This window comes from Lemur catta, chromosome 1 (assembly GCF_020740605.2).
Source record: "Lemur catta isolate mLemCat1 chromosome 1, mLemCat1.pri, whole genome shotgun sequence".
NCBI classification, from domain to species: Eukaryota; Metazoa; Chordata; class Mammalia; order Primates; family Lemuridae; genus Lemur; species Lemur catta.
This window is the reverse complement of record NC_059128.1, coordinates 259,122,593-259,142,827: the sequence shown is the minus strand read 5'-3', so window position 1 is coordinate 259,142,827 and position 20,235 is coordinate 259,122,593. Positions and strand designations below refer to the sequence as shown.

Genomic DNA, 20,235 nt, shown 5'->3' with positions numbered 1-20,235 from the left:
GTACCTAGCTACAGGTTTTCTTCTACCCTTGCTTTCCTATCAGTATAATCGCATATATAGAAATTTATTACTCTGAACCCCCCTGAAGCCCTTGCTTTTATATTTATTCACTGTCATTTCAGTGGAATTTAGTGAGGTAAGTAAAGTAAATGATCCACTCAGCCACCTTAAACTGGAAGCAGCAGTGTCCTCCTTAAACATTACACTTTGAAAATACAGTGCCCATATTTTACACATTGGATCAGAGAAAGGAAGTTCCTAATAGTGAAACATAAAATACAATAGATTAAGGATGTGTTGAGTGTCCTAGAGATTCAAAAGCAAATAGCTGAGACCCAATGAAAAAATTGTTCAAGGCTATTTCATTTTTAGAAAATGAGGTAAGATCTTTATTGTTGTCATAAAATATAGATGTAGCATTTTCTGCTTCAGTACTCGAGTTTTGTTTGAATGTGAGCCTTCTATCTTATTCATAGTAGGCCTCTGGTACTAACATGTGAAAGCGCTGTTTATGCTTTGAAGTTCTGAAAAAATGTGAGCTATGATGATGTCAGTGAATACAGCCTGCTCTTGATTGGATCAGGTTCCATAAGATGTAGGCATGTTCTGCTGAAAAAAATATGAAATTATAGATTTTCATTTTTTAGGCTCATCTTATAGAAATGCAATTTACAATTGCTTAAATAGGCCTTGTTAAAAATTTAAATTTTTATATGTAAGAAATGAAAAGTGAAGAAGAAAAAAAGTAGAGAAAATTTATATTCTAATGACTGCAGGCCACTCCAAACAAAAATCTAATCAGAAAAAAATCTTTATGATTAAACTGTACATAATCTGTTGCCTTTGTTATAAAATACTTCCCATATTTACTGACAGTCAATTAAAATTAAGATTTTACTCGGTAATATTGTAGAAAGACTTGCATGCTTTATACATTATAGGAAAGGGTAGTTACTCACTTAAAATGTTCTTCAAAGGCTATTAAATCTACTTTAAAGCTGTAACATGAATTCATTGGAGTAGTATGAATTTAACCTTCATATGTATATGTGATATATAGAGATACAGAAATTCCTATATAAATGGATGTTTCTGTTGCTAAGAATTCTAGACCTCTATATGTATTTTTTTCTCACTGAGTTGCAAACTGTTCATCAATAAACTTGACTCTAGCTGATTCAAAACCAAACACATTGTAAAGTCCTATTACTTCATACAATAGATAATCCTTATATCTTATTTTAGTTATAAACATCTCTTTCCCCAATGAAGGTTATTAATGCAATGACAGAAGGAACATGAATCTGTATCATTTTTTTCTGATGGAGACATTTATATCTATCATTATATCTATCTATCCTGTAATTCTCAATTATATAATTACCTACAGTTTGTATTCTTTTCCCACCTCTCTCTTTATGATGGTTCCTCGACAATAATCAGGGGTCATTTCTCAATTTTTTTTCTACTTAACGTATTTGCAGCATTTCAGAAACTTGAAGACCTTTTTTTTTTTTTTTTCCTTGTGTTACATTTTACTTTTCTAGCTTACTTGGAAGGAAGTCTATCTTAGTATGGAGTTTCCCAAAGTATATTCTGTAGAACACAAGTTGCTCAAAATGTTAATAGGCAACACAAGAAAAAAAATTTTCATAGTCAAATGGATTTGAAAAGTATTGGATTAAACAGATCAGTTTATTGTAGAATGACTCAAAACCTTTAATGAAGGAAAGATAGAAGATTTCAGACTCATAGAAGAATATAATTCTTAATGTCCCAAACCTGTAGACATGGAATGCTGTGTTTGTGGAATATCTCATTACTGTTAATGTAAAATCCTTTTGGAAATGCTAATTTGGTGGTTGAGAACATAGGCTTGGAAGTCAGGTAGCCATGGATTCAAATCCTGGCTTTGAAACTTACTAGTCATAGGACTTTGATCATTTTACCACTCTTCTCCATTGTTAAATAATAGTGCATTTATTCCAGTCTTGCTGTATGCTCAGCACTTTTCTATATGTGCTATACGTAGTATCTAGTTTAATCACTGGAACAATATTTGGGTATGGAATATCTACATTTTAGAAGTGATAAAGCTCTAAGTTTAAGTAACATGCCCAAGTTTAAGCTATTCCTTCATTAGAATATATGTTCAATGAATCACTGTATTAGTTTAAACTACATGAAACTGCAATTTCCTTTGGTTCAACCTCAATAACTAAAACACTTTGGGTTTCCAGGCACAGAGCAAGTATTCACATTATTGTGGTTGTTGTTTTATCTCTTTCTTTCTCTGATCAGGAACTTATCTCTGTTCAACTCTGTGAAACCAGTCCCCTAATTGGCTCTATGGGGGGTATTCCTCAAGAATTTCATCCACCTTTATGGCTCTTAATCTTCATTCACAGTGATCCACAGCTACTCTTACAGATGCATTTTTTTAATCTCTATACAGTGATTCCAGGTCTAAGTAGAACTACAGAGTTATAGAATGTTAGAATTTGGAGGAAATGTAGAAATTATCTAGGGTAAGCCTCTCATTTTACAGATGAATAAGCCTACTTTCCAAACTTCCAGAGGAGTTTTAATCAGTCTACTGAGAAAGCATCAGCACTTCTTATTAAATGTATCCATTCTTCGTGAATTCCCCATTTCTCCGCTCCGCCAGTTAAGACTTCCTCCTGGTTTCCTTATTTTTTTCAGCATTGCTCTTCCCATTACCCAGCCTAAACCTCAAAATCATAACTGAGGGATGCCCTTTTCTTACCTTCAAATCAACAATTCCTATATACATCTTTCCTATCCATCCTTTTTATCCAATCCCATTGCAGCTCTCTGACCATTCATTCATTCATTCCTCCTTTACTGTCTCTCAAATATGGTAAGTCATATTTGAAGAATGCCCAAATATTTGAATATTATGGCATAGATTTTATTTGAAATAACATGATGCCATATGTTGTGTTTAAATCAATTAGGTCAGAAAAAGAAAAGAGAAATAGCTGGACTTTTTTTTTTACCTTGTATTAATCCCAATAATCCGTAGATATTAAGTTTATAGCTTCTTATTTGCTTCCATTCTGTGAACTCATTCATGTGTTTGGTTTCTCTTGCCCAGGTGCTAAGCCATAGATTCTGTCTGATGCTCATCAAATTCTGCCCCAGGTAAGTGAACATGACTAGCCACACCCAGAGCCAGTTGAAGGATTGGAGGTACTTCACAATGATTGAGAACTTCACCTAAAGGCAAAATTGATATAACATTACATTACTGAGAAATATTAGAATGTGACATGCCACTTCTGAATAAGTTTCATTACTGGTAGTTTCTGATCAGCATCAGTTAAATAAATAATATGATACAGGACTTCAAAGCTGTCCTTTAAAATCAAACAAACAAGATTTAAATCCAGTTCTGACATTTCATAAGCTTTGTGATCTTGGTTAAGTAACTAACTCCTTTAACTCTCAGATTACTCATTTATAAACTGGAATAATATTAGTAGCCACATTATAAGTACATTTAAAGTGTCAAGCACAGTCCTGAGCACTTAAAAGTGCTCAATAAATGTTAGTATCATTAGTAAAAAATATATATGCATGCCAAATAACATGTAATCATAACTAAACATGACTCTCATATCCAACAATTTAATATCTTCAAACTATTATTTGGCAACCCTCCTCAAATTAAATGAAAAATCTATAGTATTTATTGATAATGCAAGGTAATCTTTTATGTTTGGGTGGGCAATAATAAATGACATTAGTTCCTCTGGTACTTACCCCACCAGTAGGAATATTTTCTTTTTTCATTGAAAACTGTTTCCCTTGATCCAAAGAGGGCCTGATAAAGTAAGAAAATGTTCACTTTTTAGTTTTTAGGTAAACCAAACGTTTTTTAAAAAGTACATATTCTCGACCATTTTAGCATTTACTATCCCACATTCTGGGGAATTCCTCAGTCCCAGGCAAAGTTATGCCCTCTCTCTGTTCCCTTCATTTTCCAGCCTATTCTCTGTGACTATCACTTCATCCATCCAAACTGGGGTAATATTCTGAACCCCCATTCCCTGATTTCTTTCCATTAAACCTCCCTGTTAGAACTTACATATCAGTCTTGGTTACACCTATTCCTGTGGAGTGCTGCTTCAAAAAATCATGCAGACCTGAAAATTGGTTCCTCCATAAATTAATATCTTCCTTCCACCTGGGCCTTAATAGTGTCTAGATATTCTTACATCACTCTCAGAAGGGGACTCACTTCATACTTCATGGAGAAAATACAAGTAGACAGGAAAGTGAGTCACCAAACATCTACATTTAGCTGCATTTCTACCCAGCCTTTTCCAATTCTCTCTTGTAACAAACACAGGTAGTTACAAATACAGATTATAAGATTTCTTCCCTAGAAGTATGTCTTATAAACTTAAGACAAGTCTGAAAAACACTGGATTGTTCTCTCTCCTTTCTAATCTTCACCTTCTTCATTTGTACTGGCTCCTTCCCATCAGCCCACAGAGAACAACACATTCTTCTCATTTTGCAACCTTTCCCATGGAAAGAATCCCACTCTTAACTCTATGTCCTCCTTCAGTTCCTACCTGTTGCCTTCCTTTTGTAGCAAAACATTTCACTGTCACACTTCCTTTGCCTCCTTAAACTTCCTGGCATCTGGTTTAAACTATTTTCATCAAGGATATTAGCAAATGCCTTATTGCTATATTCATTAGGTATTTTGAAAATTATTTCACTTAAACTCTTCATGACATTTAACATTGTCGACCACTCACTTGTTTAAGGAACTCTTTCTTTCACCTCCTTTCACCACTATATTTTGATATTTCCTCCAATCTCTATGGTCCCCCACTGGTTTCTCCTTAGGCAACTTTCTCTGTCTTCTCTTTAATGTTGATGTTTCCTTGGGCTCAGTTCTAGTTATTATTTCCTTTGTATGCTTCACACTCTCCTGAGAAATCTCATCCACTCCTGTAGTTTTAAAAACCTTCTTCTTTGTGGATGACTCTCAAATTGATATCTTTAATCCACATCTTTTCCCTGAGCTCCAAATCCATATGTCAAATGCCTGCTTGAAATCTACTTTATCTCTTTGCTTGTTTGTCTCATGCACATCCTAAACTGAACCAATTATTTACCTATCTCCTCTCACGTTTTCTCTGGCTTTGCAAAGAGGCATAATATTTCCTCTGTCTTAATCATGGCACATTTCCAACCAATCACCAAGTAATGGTCAATTCCATCTTCTACATATCTTTTGAATTATATTACTGGAGAAATATTTGGAAAATACCAAAAAACATGAAGAAGAGTAAGAAGAAAGGAGGAGGAGGAGATGAAGGAGAAAAAAAGATGTATAATTCTATGTTTTGGAGACAATTCATGCTAATATGCTTGTGAATACTGCTGTAGTCTTTTCTCTACATGTATGTGGTACAATAATACGAATGTTGCTCTATAACTTGTCTTTAAATTTTTAAAAAATTTATACATGGTCTTTGTAACTCAATATATAATGATCAAATATTCTTCTATGGCAGCATTATATTTTATAATATAACATTTTATCATTTTAGCATAATATGAATTGTTTAACCAAGCCAATGCTTATACTGACTGCAGTTTTTTTTCCTACCTTAATTATTACTATAATGACTGTTCTTTTTACATATCTCTCATTGTCCCTTGTAATAAATTCCCATACACAGAAGCATGGAATATGCTAAATTGTAATTCATCTGATATATATACTATCAAATTGACTTTTAAAATTACTGAACTGATGTACACACCCTCAGTAGATTATTAGAAGCCCTCATTTCTCCATGGTTTCCATTTTATTTATCAGAACAAGAAATGCCTTATTTGGTGAGCCTGGTGGTTCTTCCCTTCCTGTCTCTGGCACTAGCATCAAGAAATGTTCTGTGAGAGGCTGCAGTACATGTCCTTTGTACGATCAGCTTTAGCATCAGAGAAAGATACACTATTTAACAGACACCTTCCTTGGAATGGCTCCTGGTATATGATTTGGGTTAATTACTGTCATCATCCTTCAAGCCCTTGGCATGGCTTCTGTTTGGATAAGCAAATTTAGCATTGGTATCAAGCCAAAAAATTAATTCTTAATGTAGCTGGACATAAAATGCTGTGAAATCCAACTGTTAAAAGGGAATTAAAGCTTCCTAATTAGACATAACTAACAAAGACCAATAATTTATTGGACACCATACAGAAAGGTATTGCTTTTTCAAACAAAAATGTTATTTATTCTTTTTCCACAAAAATACTGCATTTGATTCTGGGCACCTTGTTGTGGATAACAGGTTTTATTTGAGTCCCTTGAAAGAGCAAATTATTATGCTGGTAGAGAAATTTTAAAAATGAGTCTTGTCCTGTCCTTCAGAAACTCTCAGGAAAATTGGCACAATTCTCATTTACATATTTTTGTATAAAATATGTAAAATTAACATATTGAAACCATTATCTCTGAGCTAAACTGAACACACAATCACCTGTGTACGGGAGGATTGAATTAAGAATGTCTGGTATGAGAACCAGAAGGGGGCAGTCTAGATACTAAAATAACACTTCCAGTTTATTTTATTCAGGGAAGATAGTACTAGAGATTTAAGAAAATAATTAAATGCATTATATAAACTTAGACTCCAAAATATGGAAACAGTTCAAAATGTTTTAGTCCTTGTTATAATACTAATGTCATTAAACTAACTCTAAATCTTAAATTTCAAAGGAAGGAAATTTCAGAAATTATTTGATCCAACTCCCTTACTTTTCAACTCACTCCTCACAGGCAGTTAGCCAGTTTTCCTATGAACTGAGTAATTCTAAGAGAGTGAGAATTAGGTTGAAAAGTCAGGAAGATTCTCTCCATGTATTCTTACCAAATAGTAAAGCCAATTAAAAAAATGAAAGTGAGACTAGAAAATGGCATAGAAAGTAGTAAACTAGTTTAGTCAATTGGAGAAATTAAAATATGTTCCTCAAGCATAAGATAAAACATTATTTATTTACTTGCTTGAAATTTCTTGTTTGAAGAAAACAAGAAAAGATCAGTATGGCTGGATTTATAGATTGTCGATAAGGTTAGAACCAATTAACCTTTTACCACATTCCTTAATAAACAAACTTGCTTCTGGATTGTGTTGATAAAAATATGACATATTGGAAGTGAGGTGATATTCCCAATGTATTCTTCTTGGAAGAAGTAAGTTTCAGAATTCTGGCTCAGTTTTAGCCTCTAAAACTTAGAAATTTTTAGAAAACAAGTCTGTAAACAAATTTTTATAGAGAGTGGGGTTCTTTTTTGAAGGAGAAAAAGGGGAATTGTTTCTCCACAGTGGCTCACAGAAACTTTAAGGGGTTAAACTTAAACATTATGATCAACAGTGATTTTATAAATAAGGAAAATTAATTTATTGCACAGAAAGGGTATGATTATGTTTACAGCAATACTTATTGGATTTAAGTTTTAAGGTTTTATCAAGGTATGTACTGAGTGCATGGTGAGGGTAAACACTGGTACAAACTCATGATTTAGAGATGTGTATACCCTACAGCAAATGAATTTCAAAGTATGTTTCAGTGCCTTTGGATGAACTTTTTTTGGAGATCCTTCCAAAATGGTACTCATTTAAATGAAAGATATTAAGTTATTATGGTAAAAAATAAAATAAATGATGGATTAGAAGATCTTGAGTGTTCTTTCAGTCTAGTTATTTATTTATTCATCCATTCAACAAATATTCATTGAATACTGATTTATGTGCCATTCAGTGTTCTAGTTAATGGCAATAGAATAGTGAACAAATAGACAAAAAGTCATGCTCTTAGAAAGCTTATAAACTAGAGGTAAGAGAAAGACAAAATACAAGGAAATAAGCAAATTTTCCGGAGTGCTGGATATTGGCAAAGCTTATGGGAAAAAAATAAAAGCTGGAGAAGAAGGTAGGAAGTGTTGAGACATGACATATGGTGGCTAAGAAAATATTCACTAATGAAAAGACATTTGAGTAAAAACCATCAATAGGTGGATGAGCAAGCAATATGCTTATCTGGGAAAAGCATACCCTAAGCAGTGGTTCAGGAAGTGCAAAGGCCTAAGATAAGTAGCAAAGGGTCAGTGTTGCTAAAGCAGAGTAGTCAGGGGTGAACTTCAGGAGGTTCAGAGATCAGAAAGATAAATAGGTCCAGGTCCTGTAGGGCTTACAGGTCATTACAAAAACCTGGGATTTTATTCTGAGATGTGAATCTTTTGGAAGTTTTGGGCTGAAGAGTAGTATGACCTGACTTATATTTGTAAAAGAAACACTCTGGATGCTATACTGCAAACAGCCCATATGGCACAAGGGTGGCAGCAGGAAGTCCTGTAAGAAGGCGATTACAAGAACATCAGTGGAAATGATAGTGATTTGGACAAAGGTGGCAGCTGTGAAGGTGATGAGGAGTGGTTGAATTCTGGATTACTGGATATGCTTTGAAGATATAGCCAATGAGATTTGATGATGGATTGAATGTAGAGTAAGGAAGATCAAGCATAACTGCAATATATTTTTACCTGAGCAACCGGAAGAATGGTATTACCGTTAGCTGAAATGGAGAAGACTGCATACAGGGCAGGTTTGTGTGTGGTGGGGGAAAATCAAAGATTCTGTTTTTGACACGTAAATTGGAGGTGTCATTTAGACATTAAAGGAGAGATGCCGAGAGGTTCAGCTGTCTATCCAACCCTGGCGTTCAGAGAAGAGGTAGAGACTAGAGCTATTAAATGGAAGGCGTTAGTGTACAGAAGGCATTCTTAAAGTCATGAGATGGGATGACAACACCATAGATAGAACACCAAGATAATAGATAAAGAGAGATAGTCCAAGGTCTTTATGATCAATGAGAAATGATTTCGTTGTCCTATTGAGTCAACTAAACCTGGTATGCACACAAAATTCCAGCCTGCAACATCTATATCATCCACATATCCTTGGGCACAGCCAATCCTTTAAAAAATAATAAATTCAAGGCCGACTCTTTTACTGAAGGTCAAATCTGCAACATTCTGAGCTATTTGACCCTGAAATGCTTGCTTCCCTGTAATCTATCCCAATTCTCCATTTTAGCAATTTTGACCAGTGGCTGTGCCCTATAACTCTATCCATCATTTTGTTAATACCTACATTCCTATTATTTACTTTTGTCTTTCAGCTCCCTGTTTGGATAAGTACTGGGGGAAATATTAGGGGAAAGAATTGATTAGCTTAATTTGCCTCAGTTACTACTCACTTAGTCATCTACAAAAAAAAAAATGAAGCATAATATAACAAAATCCAATCAAGATCAAAATTTTACTATTTTTATTTCTCTCTCTGTCCCTCCCCCTTTCTTTCCTCCCTCCTTTCCACTCTACATCCCTTTCTTTCTACTTCTTATTTTACTAGGCAGATCCTTCAGGTCCTACACCGAGTCCGTATTTCTAGGTCACATACCCTGTCTTGATAATCATCCCCGTCCACTGTGACATTTTCATGACCAAAGCCTATTTTCACATTGTCATCTGTAGAGTGTATGAACACTATGGGATGGGGATAGTTTTGGCACAGAAACTATCAGATTAGATTTCTACTACCAGAATTTGGCCAGAAATAGCTGAGAGTTTAATGAGCATATGTTTCAAAAACTAAGTCTCATTCATCTCACTTAAAAATTTCGACACATCCATCTGACTTATAGTTCAGAATTGGAAACCACTAAGTACATTTTATATCCACCATAACATATGGATCCTTTTTACAGGATGCATTTTAAATGCTTAAAAATGTAATTAATCAGTCCGTAATCCCAGTAAGCCTGATATTATACTAATACTCACCTATCGTTTTGCTCCAGGATTTGTTCTTTCAGCATAGTTCTGGAGTTAATTACACTGACTTGCTTTAGAGCATGAGCTGCAGAGGAAGACAGTGATTTTATATCCATATAAGCAAACAATTCACAAAGTAGAGAGAAATATGATGGAAGATAACATAGGTTGGAGATATTTTTGAGTTCTGGATCTATAGGTAGATTGGGAGCACTTTTATTTTCTCCACTATTTCCACTTAAGGTAAGATATCTCGTCATGTCTTAGTAAAATTATGATTCCGTAATGAAAAAGCCTGTACATTCTTTTTTGGATATTAGAGAGGGGCGCTAACTTATTTGGGTCTTCCATAGAAGAGCTAAGTATTTCCCAAGAAGAACACAATTCTAACCTTTAAAAGAAAAATTCAATTTTACCAAGCCTTATGTACAAATGTGATTATTGTGAAGATTAGTAAGGAAACACAATGGTAAATTCCCCAAATCTGTCATCTTACAAATATCACTAACACTAATAATAGCTTCCTATGTGGCAGACACTGTTCTAAGAGGTTATATATACATATATGTCTTATATATAAAACTTATATATGTTTGTATATAATATATATAAATTCTTAATTCTCAAGACTACCCCTATGAGGAAGGTACTATAGTTATCCTTATTCTTATTTTAGAGACAAAAAGACTGAGGCACTGAGGGCTTAAGCTGGTCACACAAACCAAAGTCACAAACCTAGAACTACTAGAGACTGAGATGCAAGTAATTGTTCGTGAATTTGATGGTAAACACCTCAGAGCTATACTGTTTTTGTCTTTTTTCACAGTAGAATAAACTCCTTGAATTTCAGACTTCTCATCTCTAAAGTGAAGGAACTGGATGGATCAATGGGGAACCTGCAGCCTTAAGGCCACATGTGGACTTCTAGGTCCATAAGCGCAGTCTTTTGACTGAATCCAAATTTTACAGAACAAATCCTTTTATTAAAAGGGGTGCAACAGAGAAAGATGAAGCTTTTCTTGCCTCCTTTGGTGCTTAAAAAAGAACAATCTTGAAATCAGAAGGCCCACCCCCCAGTTCAGTTTGGAGATGTTGCAGCCTGTCTTTCTAAAGCACATTTTCATCTTTATAACTCCTAATAATATTTAAATGTACACATATATAACTTACAGAGCACTTTCATATAAATTATATAAATTGAGCACCCAAACGAGCTGATTAGATAAAGACAATGTGTGAATTCACGTACATTTTGCAGGGGAAAAATAGAACTTAGAGAGGATAAATGACTTTCTTGAAACTCGGAATCTTCAAAGAGAGATGGGGTGGGTGGGGGTCTGGTGGGGTGGGGGACGTGAGGGGTGGAAGCAAGTGCAACCAACCAAGAGTGAGCAGGGCCACTCATCCCAGCTCAATTATTCAGCCCTAAGTCAATTATTAAGTCAATGTACTTGTTCCTACACATTTGACACAATGTTCAAGAGCAAGGTTGTTCTCCAGCATGAAACACAGGCAGCATGGATTCAAATTTTGTCACTTACCATCCATCTTAATTTGAGCAAGATACTTAATCTTTTTGTAAAATCAGAAGGTTTGGGGAGGATTAAATAAATACAAAACTCCTTAATATACTGACGTTGTTAATACACAAGATATCCTAGCTATCATAGCTATTATTTGTGTGCATAAGAATTAGCCTAGACTAAATCTATAAATATGTAAAATTTATCTTTAGTTTTCTTACATCTTTCTTCCTAAACCCCTTTCTCACCCCTAATTTATTACCTTATATAACATTCCCATAAGGTGAGAATTGTAGATTTTTCAGGGCTAGATGGAATCTCAGCAATCTGATGCACCCAAACTTACATTATGCTGTAAAAAGTACTTTTTGCTGCTTACTTTCTAAGTTACCCATTATCAACCTCAGCCATGAGAATGAGAATGCATGGGAAAGAAAAAAAGTGGCTGAGTCATAAGCGGTTTGGGGGGCAAGGGAGAGAAAATAACATGCATTGTTCATTTCCATGTTTGCCACTAGAAAGCCAAAACCAAAACAGAACAAAACAGAGCTCGTTCAAGCCCTGTATTTCACAAAGGGGAAGAACCAGAGGAGTTGAGTCCTTTCTATGAAGGCCAACAGAGTTATTCAGTGTGAGAACCAGATCTCCGGGCTCCTGACAATTGGCCCACTGTTTTTTTATAAAAGGTTGTGGTGACTTTTACTGTAGTCCCCCCTTATCCGAGATTTCCCTTTCCGAGGTTTCAGTTACCTGCAGCCAACCTTGGTCCAAAAATATTAAAGGAAAAATTCCAGAAATAAACAACTCATAAGTTTTAAATTGTGGACCATTTTGAGTAGCAGGAGAAATCTTGCACCATCCAGCTCTGGCCTGCCTGGGACATGAATCCTTCCTTTGTAAAGTGCATCCACGTTGTAGATGCTCCCGCCCATTAGTCACTTAGGAGCCCTCTGGGTGATCAGATCAAGTGTTGATGTATTGTGGTGCTTGTGTTGAAATTACCCTTGTTTTACTTCATAATGGCCCTGAAGTACAAGAGTAGTGATGCTGGGATATTGTTATAATTGTTCTATTTTATTATTAGCTGTGGTTGTTAATCTCTTATTTAATGTGTCTCATTTATAAATTAAACTTTATTATAGGTATGTATAGAAAAAAAACATAGTATATATATAATTTGGTACTATCTGTGCTTTCAGACATTCACAGAGGGTATTGGAATGTATCCCCTGCAGTTAAGGGGGAAATTACTGTATTCTGTTGTAATGTCACATAAATTAACAAAAATTGTTTAAATGGTATGATTGTGTACATTATAAAGGAATTTTTGGATAGACTCAAGAGCAAAAAAAATGAATTATAATAAATAAATGGTAGATCACAGCATGATTTTACAACTAGAAACAACACCTCTTAAATCCCACTCCCTGACAGGTAATTCCTTTCCCCTAAATCTTAGCAAAAATGCCCTCAAACAGAATTTAATTTTCCGCTATTACTTATGCAAATAAGAAAAAGAAATTCCCCACAGGGACAGGCTTGCACCTAACATCTGTGGAACCAGGGCAAGAGCACAACATCTATTAATGTCAGCATGCTGTATTTCTAATTATTTTAAAAAGTTATAGATGGAACTAATAGACTCTTAAATGAGTTCTATTGTTTACTTTGACAAATCTGCCTTCCCAAGCACCTGGAAGGCAAGGTCTAGAGCAGAATGTTTGGATTTCTTAGATTTTCTCTGGGGGTCATGGAGTCCTTGGTGAGGCGGTCCCAGTCGAAGCCTTTACCCGCCTTCTCTCCCACCCCAGCCCCATCCTGCACCGTGAGAGGCTCTGCACATGTGTGGACACCTCAGCTCCCATGTCCATGCTCTGCCCACCACCCTTCCCAGCCCTAAGAAAAAAAATATCCTCAGACCAAAGAGTAGTGCATGCCTGCAGAGCAGTCTCCCCTCGGGAGGGTGGACCTGAGTATCTGCAGTGGGCAAGGAGTGATGGATAGGGAGGACACTGCGGGGTGGTGGGTCACAATCTCTTCGTCTCTTGGCCACAAAGCCCAGCAGAGAAGGCCAGAGTGGAGACTCTCTAAAGCATGGAGTATAGGACCGGGTTAGGTTGGCCCAGATCTAAGGACAGTACTGTAGGAATATTACACTGAATCTATCCCAATTTAAAGCTATTGTTTAATGGTGTTTTTTACATCATCAAAACCTATGTTTGCCTTCCTCTCTCTGGTGGCTAAAGAAATTACACTATATAGGGCTAACCTTTTACAGATCTTTATCTATCTATTTATCTGATGTTTATTGTGAGTAAAGTAATTTTATGGCTGCTTTTTACAAGCTTATAATTTTTTTAATCCACCATTCAAAAAATCAAAATCCCAGAAATATTTAGTTTCAAAAACATATTCTATTCCTAGTATAAAATTTTTCTCTACTTTCCACCTTCTAGAATCTTAAAGGAAAAGACAGAAACATTGAGATCATTAGAAAAAAAAGCTTGAATTACATTTTTCTAATTCTGGCATATTCCTGATGGTGAGTTGGTAACATCTATTCGTGTCAGCCCAACTCCAAGAATTTTATTGCTTTCAATCTGTTACAGTAGAAGGCACTTGTACATAAGAAGTTATACAAATGCAGGAGAGATGGGATTTTGTTTCCCAAACGGGATTTAAACAATAGCAAATTCCACAACTTTCAAAAGATACACTGTTCACATATTATGGCAAATTAAATATTGAACTTAAGTCTTACACACTGCCTGCTTTTAGAGCTGCATTTTCCAAAGCAATATAATGTATATTTCTTATTGCCTTTAAAATAAATGACCAAAAAAAAAAAAAAAGACACTGGTCCATAGCATTCCAAATCATCCTGTTAACTACTGAGGAGACACACTTCCAGATTCATCTATTTAACAAACATTTACTAAGCACCTGTTATTTTTCTAGCATGAGGCTACCTAAGCGCTTGGGGTAGAGCAACTGGCAGACTCCATGCTCTGTCTAGTCCTAGGAGACATTCATAGACATCTCTTTCCTATCCAGAAAGCATAAATTGTTAATTAACCTGTCTGAGAAGGCAACGAATCATTTCCAAAGTTGCTAGCCACTGAGAAAAGAAGAGGTGCTTCCTTTCTGAATGGCTACCATAAGCTGATGATGCATTGTATAGTTCTGAGTGTACTTACAAATAGAATATTTGTAATGTAAGAAAGGGGTGAAAACAAGGACTAAAAAATAGTAGTACACAGCTAATGTGTGTTGGCTTAGATCCCAAAGAGAAACATATCAGCAAAATGACTTTGTTTTTAGGATTTCATGGCATTAAAATAATAAATTGCACTGATCTTTTGATAGACTAACTTCATATTTTTATGACCTTTACATCCAGGTAAAGTGTGAAGTAAGTCACCAGTTCACATAGAAAATACTGAGGTATAGCTCTATATTTCTTCTTTTACCCTGAAGTTATGAAATAGTTAACTAGTTTTACAGTAAGTTCACAGGGGTGTTCTGGAAAAAGGTATAAGAAAAGGATTATGATATGATGATCTACATGAGAAACCATCTATATCTGTGAAAAGAGGTGATGGCACATCATCCAACTTTCAGAGTAGACAAGGACTGATCTCGGTGGAATATTAAGATAATGCTGAATTTCAAACATCCCTGTGTCCAACACATTAGGCAAAGATCAAGTCATTTCATTCATTTTAAAATCTCTATGAATATTAATTTAAAATTCTAGGACTATAGGAACAAAGCTTAGTAAATAAAACCAATTATTAATTCTTAAAAATTGGGCAGTTATTTTCCCTTTTGCCTTTCCACAGGTATTTTTTCCTTTGTTTCTCTTTCTCAAACTCTCTATATTGTAACTCATATGTTTAAAATATTTATTGTTTATTTCACATGGTTTTATGCTCCCTGTTCTTAATTTAAAAGTAGGTAGAATGTTTATATTCATTATATTCTAGATCTGGAATAGAGTTTATAAATCATTTAATCTCTTATTTCAAAGATGAAGAAACAGATTTGGGGCATTTGAAACTTTTTTAAAAAATCATAAACGAGCTAGATTGTTAGCTGATGTGTCTCATTGCATTTGTTTCTTTCCTATGGAAAGCTAGATACCCAGCCCTTGACTTAAGCAGGATGAATGTAAATTCATAGCAAGAAGTAAGGCAATTAGTGGACTTTCAAAATGGATAGGCATATTGTGTCTAAGTTTATTTTTCGTTGTGTCCTTACCTTTTTCTTGTTCACTGAAGACCTGAAGCAAATTAGTGAGGCTTTTGGTTTTAGAGATCAGCTTCTGGTATGTTCCCATCTGTGCTACTCTCCCACTTTCCATTACAACAATAAGATCCATTTGTGGCAGAAGTGTGAGGTTGTTTGTCACTAAAATACGAGTCTGAAAAACAAAGTGTTTTATTCTGTCGGTTACAAAAAAATGACACAAATGATTTATCTTAAAGAAAGCTGCAGTCACTTTTTTTTTTAACCTTTACTCTTTCAGAGTGTCATTTTTGGGAAGTGCCAGTTTAAGGCAGTGTCTATATATTTCACAATGAATGATGATGAAATGCTGGTAGATGAGAAAATAGTTTGCAAATGTGACTTTAACCCTTTGTTTCAGGTATTTTTCATTCATTAGAAATGAATCAATTTCACAGTGAATTCAAAACAGTTCCATATATGTTATTCTTGCTTACTTTTTAAAAATGTACAGTCCCATTACAAAAGTGTTTGATCCAAGTTATAATTCATAGTCTTTATTTTTAACTCTTTCATATTACTTTGTACATATAATTGAATGAGACCTTTTTATCTTGGATTCATCTCAATAAATTAAGAAATGTGTATGTTGTTTACTGAGGCATATATTTTGTAATTTTATACATTAATTTTTTCCAGAGTGCTCTATATTAGTAAATCCATGAACATATTATAAAGAAATGAGTGTGGCTTCTTAATCAGACTATTAAAAATCTCTGCTGTTCTTAAGTTGAGAAACATATATCCATTCATCCAATTCATTTTGTGCCCTGAAGTCCTTGAATAATGATAATGCTCACCTCAGAGATTTGCTATAGGAACCAAATGATTTAATTTAAGGTGTCAAATATGGTATGAGCTTGGTAAATATTAATTTCCATCTTCTTTGCCCCTTCGCAAAACAGTTGAACCATTATTATTGTTATGTTAACAATACCAAATTTTAAGTTGTAACCAATAAAAAGATTCTATTTTTTAAAAAGTAATGTGTACCCAAATATTATTTTTCAAAAAAAGTCAACTAAATTAAAGACAATTCGTTATGATACATAAATCACCTGGGGATATGGTATCAGTTGATGAGGTAACAATCATATAAATTGTCATCAAAGTAAACTTACAAGTAAAACTTGAAAAAATATCCACTGAAATTTTTCTGTAAATAAGCAATATATACATCACATTTTTTATGTGAAATTTGACTACTTTGTTTAAATAAAAAAAATAAATGGACTTTTAGGCACAGCACTAGGGGGATTATCCTTCCCTTAACCCCTAAAAAGGCAGTACATGATACTTTGGCTACCTTGTCTTTCAAAAGCCCCAAGGACCCTATCACATTTTCAAAAAGCTGCTTTCCAACATGAACATCAACAGCAGACAAGGGATCATCCAGGAGGTAGATGTCGGCCCGGCTATAGACAGCTCTGGCCAGACTGATTCGATGCTTCTGGCCCCCACTTATATTCACACCCTGAAAATGGAGCAGAAGAAAAACAAGACCAGAGGAGAAATATGTAAATCTCAAAGCATATACGGTTACATCCAAATAATGTTTCATAGCATGGATAGATGACAACCCGAAATGAATGCTGGAACTTTTCTTTATTCATAATTTCCTAGGTCTATCCCCATTCCACTTCCTAGCACTACTAACTTGTGCTAATTAGCAGATATATCTACTTTTCCTTAACTGCTTACTATCGAAACAAGATGCTACCAATTAAGGAGAAAAGAATTTTCAAATCCCAAACTCTGAGAAGTCATGCCTGTGGAATATTAAACCAGACTTTTGGCTGCCAACCATATACTGACACTGGTGATTATTTTTAAATTGACACATAGGAAATTGAGAATAATAGCTAAATCACCAAAACCGTAATCAACATGTCCTATTTCTCCTGTAGAAAGATTAGTACAAGTCTTGTTGGCACAAGTACAATGCTAAGAAGCAAGAATAGGGAATATTCATCACCCCATGTGAGAATTAAAGTTGACATATACAGCCATGTATGGCGAATTATGGGGCCAGGACCAATTTACTTGATTTATTTTATGTTTAGTGTTTACAGATCTGCTTTAAAAGCTCTCAGTGAGGCATAGTACTTAGCCAATGACCTATAATTGTAAAAAACCATTGCTTCTTTGCATTTTTCATCCTCTTCCTACTCAACAAACATCTGGTGAGTAGGACCGTATTCTGGGTGCTACGCTAGCACTTGGGATTCAAAGGTAAGTGAAACAGAGCCTATGTCATCAGGAGGTCACAGTTTACAGTTTAGCAAGGGAGAGGCACATATATATGTGTGCATGTGTGTGTGTGTGTGTGTGTATAAAGCAATGTGATAATGTGATGTGTGTGTATTTGTGTGTGATTATGTAAATAATATCATCCAACTCATGAGTTTGTTAAGAGCATTAGATAAGATGAGGGTAAAAATATTTAGGAAAAATCCAACACCAAGTATGGGCACAATCAACATTAGCCATTATCACCCAATCACTCCTCTCTCTAATCCATCCTCTGTCTTATCATCATTTTTCCTATAATTATGTCATTATCTTGCTTAAAAAACTTGGGTACCCACATCTCCCTCCTTTCATCACTCATGAGTAACAGCAAATTTCTTAGCAGAAATCAAAGATGCTTGTATTTTGACATTAACTCATCTCTTCAACCACTCTCCTAATGCTGCCCTGAGGTGACTGTGGTTTGCCAATCAGACTAACCTTTCATGCTGCCCTTTTATACTGGGCAGAAGCTGTTCGTTTTGGCTGCATCCTCCCTTTTTAACTTAAGGGCTATACACACTAAAAGTTCTCTTTGAGAGCAACCTTCCCCTCTATGTTCCAAGTGAAGTTATTCATTTCCTCCCATCCTGTCTTGTGGTGCTTTGTTTATTCATCCCATAGCTGGAATTGGCAATTTCCATGTCAATCTCTCTCACTAGCCTATAAGCTCCTTCCTAGGTCATCCCTATGTTCCCAACACCTAGTGTGTGACACTAGGTGATTGATAAATATTGGTAGGCAATTGATTAATGTCATTGGCAGAGGTCCACTAGACTACAAGTCTCTTGAAGGTAGGATAATAGTTCTCTTACTCACCATTGTGTACCCCATAGCAGAACAGGGGCATATAGGAAATTAATAAATGTTTGTGGTAGGTTGAAGAAGGCCAAAGGAAAAGATGAGTACAAATGAGGAAAATCTCTACATTCATTGTCTTTGTTGCCTCATAAACAGCTGTAAACAGATCTCCTTTTGAAACATTCAATTACATGTTTAAAGTTCAAGGTCAAATTGTGATAAATATAATTATAATATAAAGAATTTATTAATAGCAATAGCATTTAATGCCTATACTAAATCTCTACTTCTTAGTTTAGATTTTCTTCTTTTTAAAATTCTTTATAGTTAAGTAATATGAGATAATCCACATTTTTAGAGATTGGATTTATCAGCATTTTGTTCAGTATGTATTAGCAAGTTTGAAGAAGAAGTCAGGTTTCTGCAATTTAGTTATGACACCATTTTGCTTAGGGACAGTAAATATGCTAGAAAAAAAAACAGGGGCTGGAAAAAAATCTATACAGCATTATGGAGAAAATACATCTGCAAAGTAATAGACTATAAATGAAGTAAGTTTAGATACAAAGTAAATTCTGGCTCACCCTAGATTTTATATATTTCTACTTTCTATAATTTTATTGTATAATATATTTTATTTGTCAATTTATGTAATGGGACTATTTATATAATGGGACTATAAAGTCAGAGGTAAAAATGCCTAACAATGTTATACTCACTCTCTTTTAGGAAATTCAAAGCATTCAGTAAGGATTATTTATTTATTCAGCCTTACAGAACACATGAATCGTAGGCAAAGGCTACTTTTGCATTCATGTTTAATTAATGGAGATTTTAGTCATGTGTTGGGAATAATCTCTCAGGATTCATACTTCAGCTCCTGATATCCTCTTATTTGTTTTTTTAAATCCAAAACACGGAGCAGAGCAATGACTATTCATTAACACAATGAAAATAAAATGGGACAAAGAGTAAGATGATTGGGAAGCAAGTTCCTCTTAAGCAGGAATGAGCAAATGTGAAGTAGGCACATTAATAGCTGTATTGTCTCAAAGCCTCCTTAGAACCTGGACTTCAGTGCCAACACTAAAGACTGGTGCTATTTTGCTACTGTTCTAGCCTTGACTTTGTGTACAAGAGATACAGGGACAAATAAAACTATTATATTATTTGCTGATGAGAAAGTGAATAGCACTGTGCCAGTATGCAAAATAAAAATGTTGATGACCTAATTGATGAGCTTTTATTCCCCCATGTGGATACTGACAACAGAATTTCCTACTGATTTTTAATATGGTTTCCAAATAGTCAATGATATAAAATTATCTGTCCTTAATACTACTATCTCTTTGATAGAAATAGTGTAACAAAATTGTATAGCTCTTCAAGACCTCAGTAAAAAGACTAGAAACATTTTATTAGCACAGCTGAATGGAATTTTATTCCTGC

The 20,235-nt window shown here is 34.8% G+C and overlaps 1 protein-coding gene across 1 annotated transcript in view; it reads right to left on the bottom strand.

The window, feature by feature from the left end:
- Positions 1-20,235, bottom strand: part of LOC123630640 (multidrug resistance-associated protein 1-like) — an 83,662-nt gene that overhangs the window by 18,981 nt on the left and 44,446 nt on the right. Inside the window, exons 14-18 of the mRNA XM_045540462.1 lie at positions 17,003-17,170; positions 15,670-15,832; positions 9,896-9,971; positions 3,787-3,847; positions 3,021-3,240 (exon numbers count right to left, since the gene is read on the bottom strand). Of these exons, the coding sequence (XP_045396418.1) occupies positions 3,021-3,240; positions 3,787-3,847; positions 9,896-9,971; positions 15,670-15,832; positions 17,003-17,170 (688 nt within the window). The remainder of the gene's footprint in view (positions 1-3,020; positions 3,241-3,786; positions 3,848-9,895; positions 9,972-15,669; positions 15,833-17,002; positions 17,171-20,235) is intronic.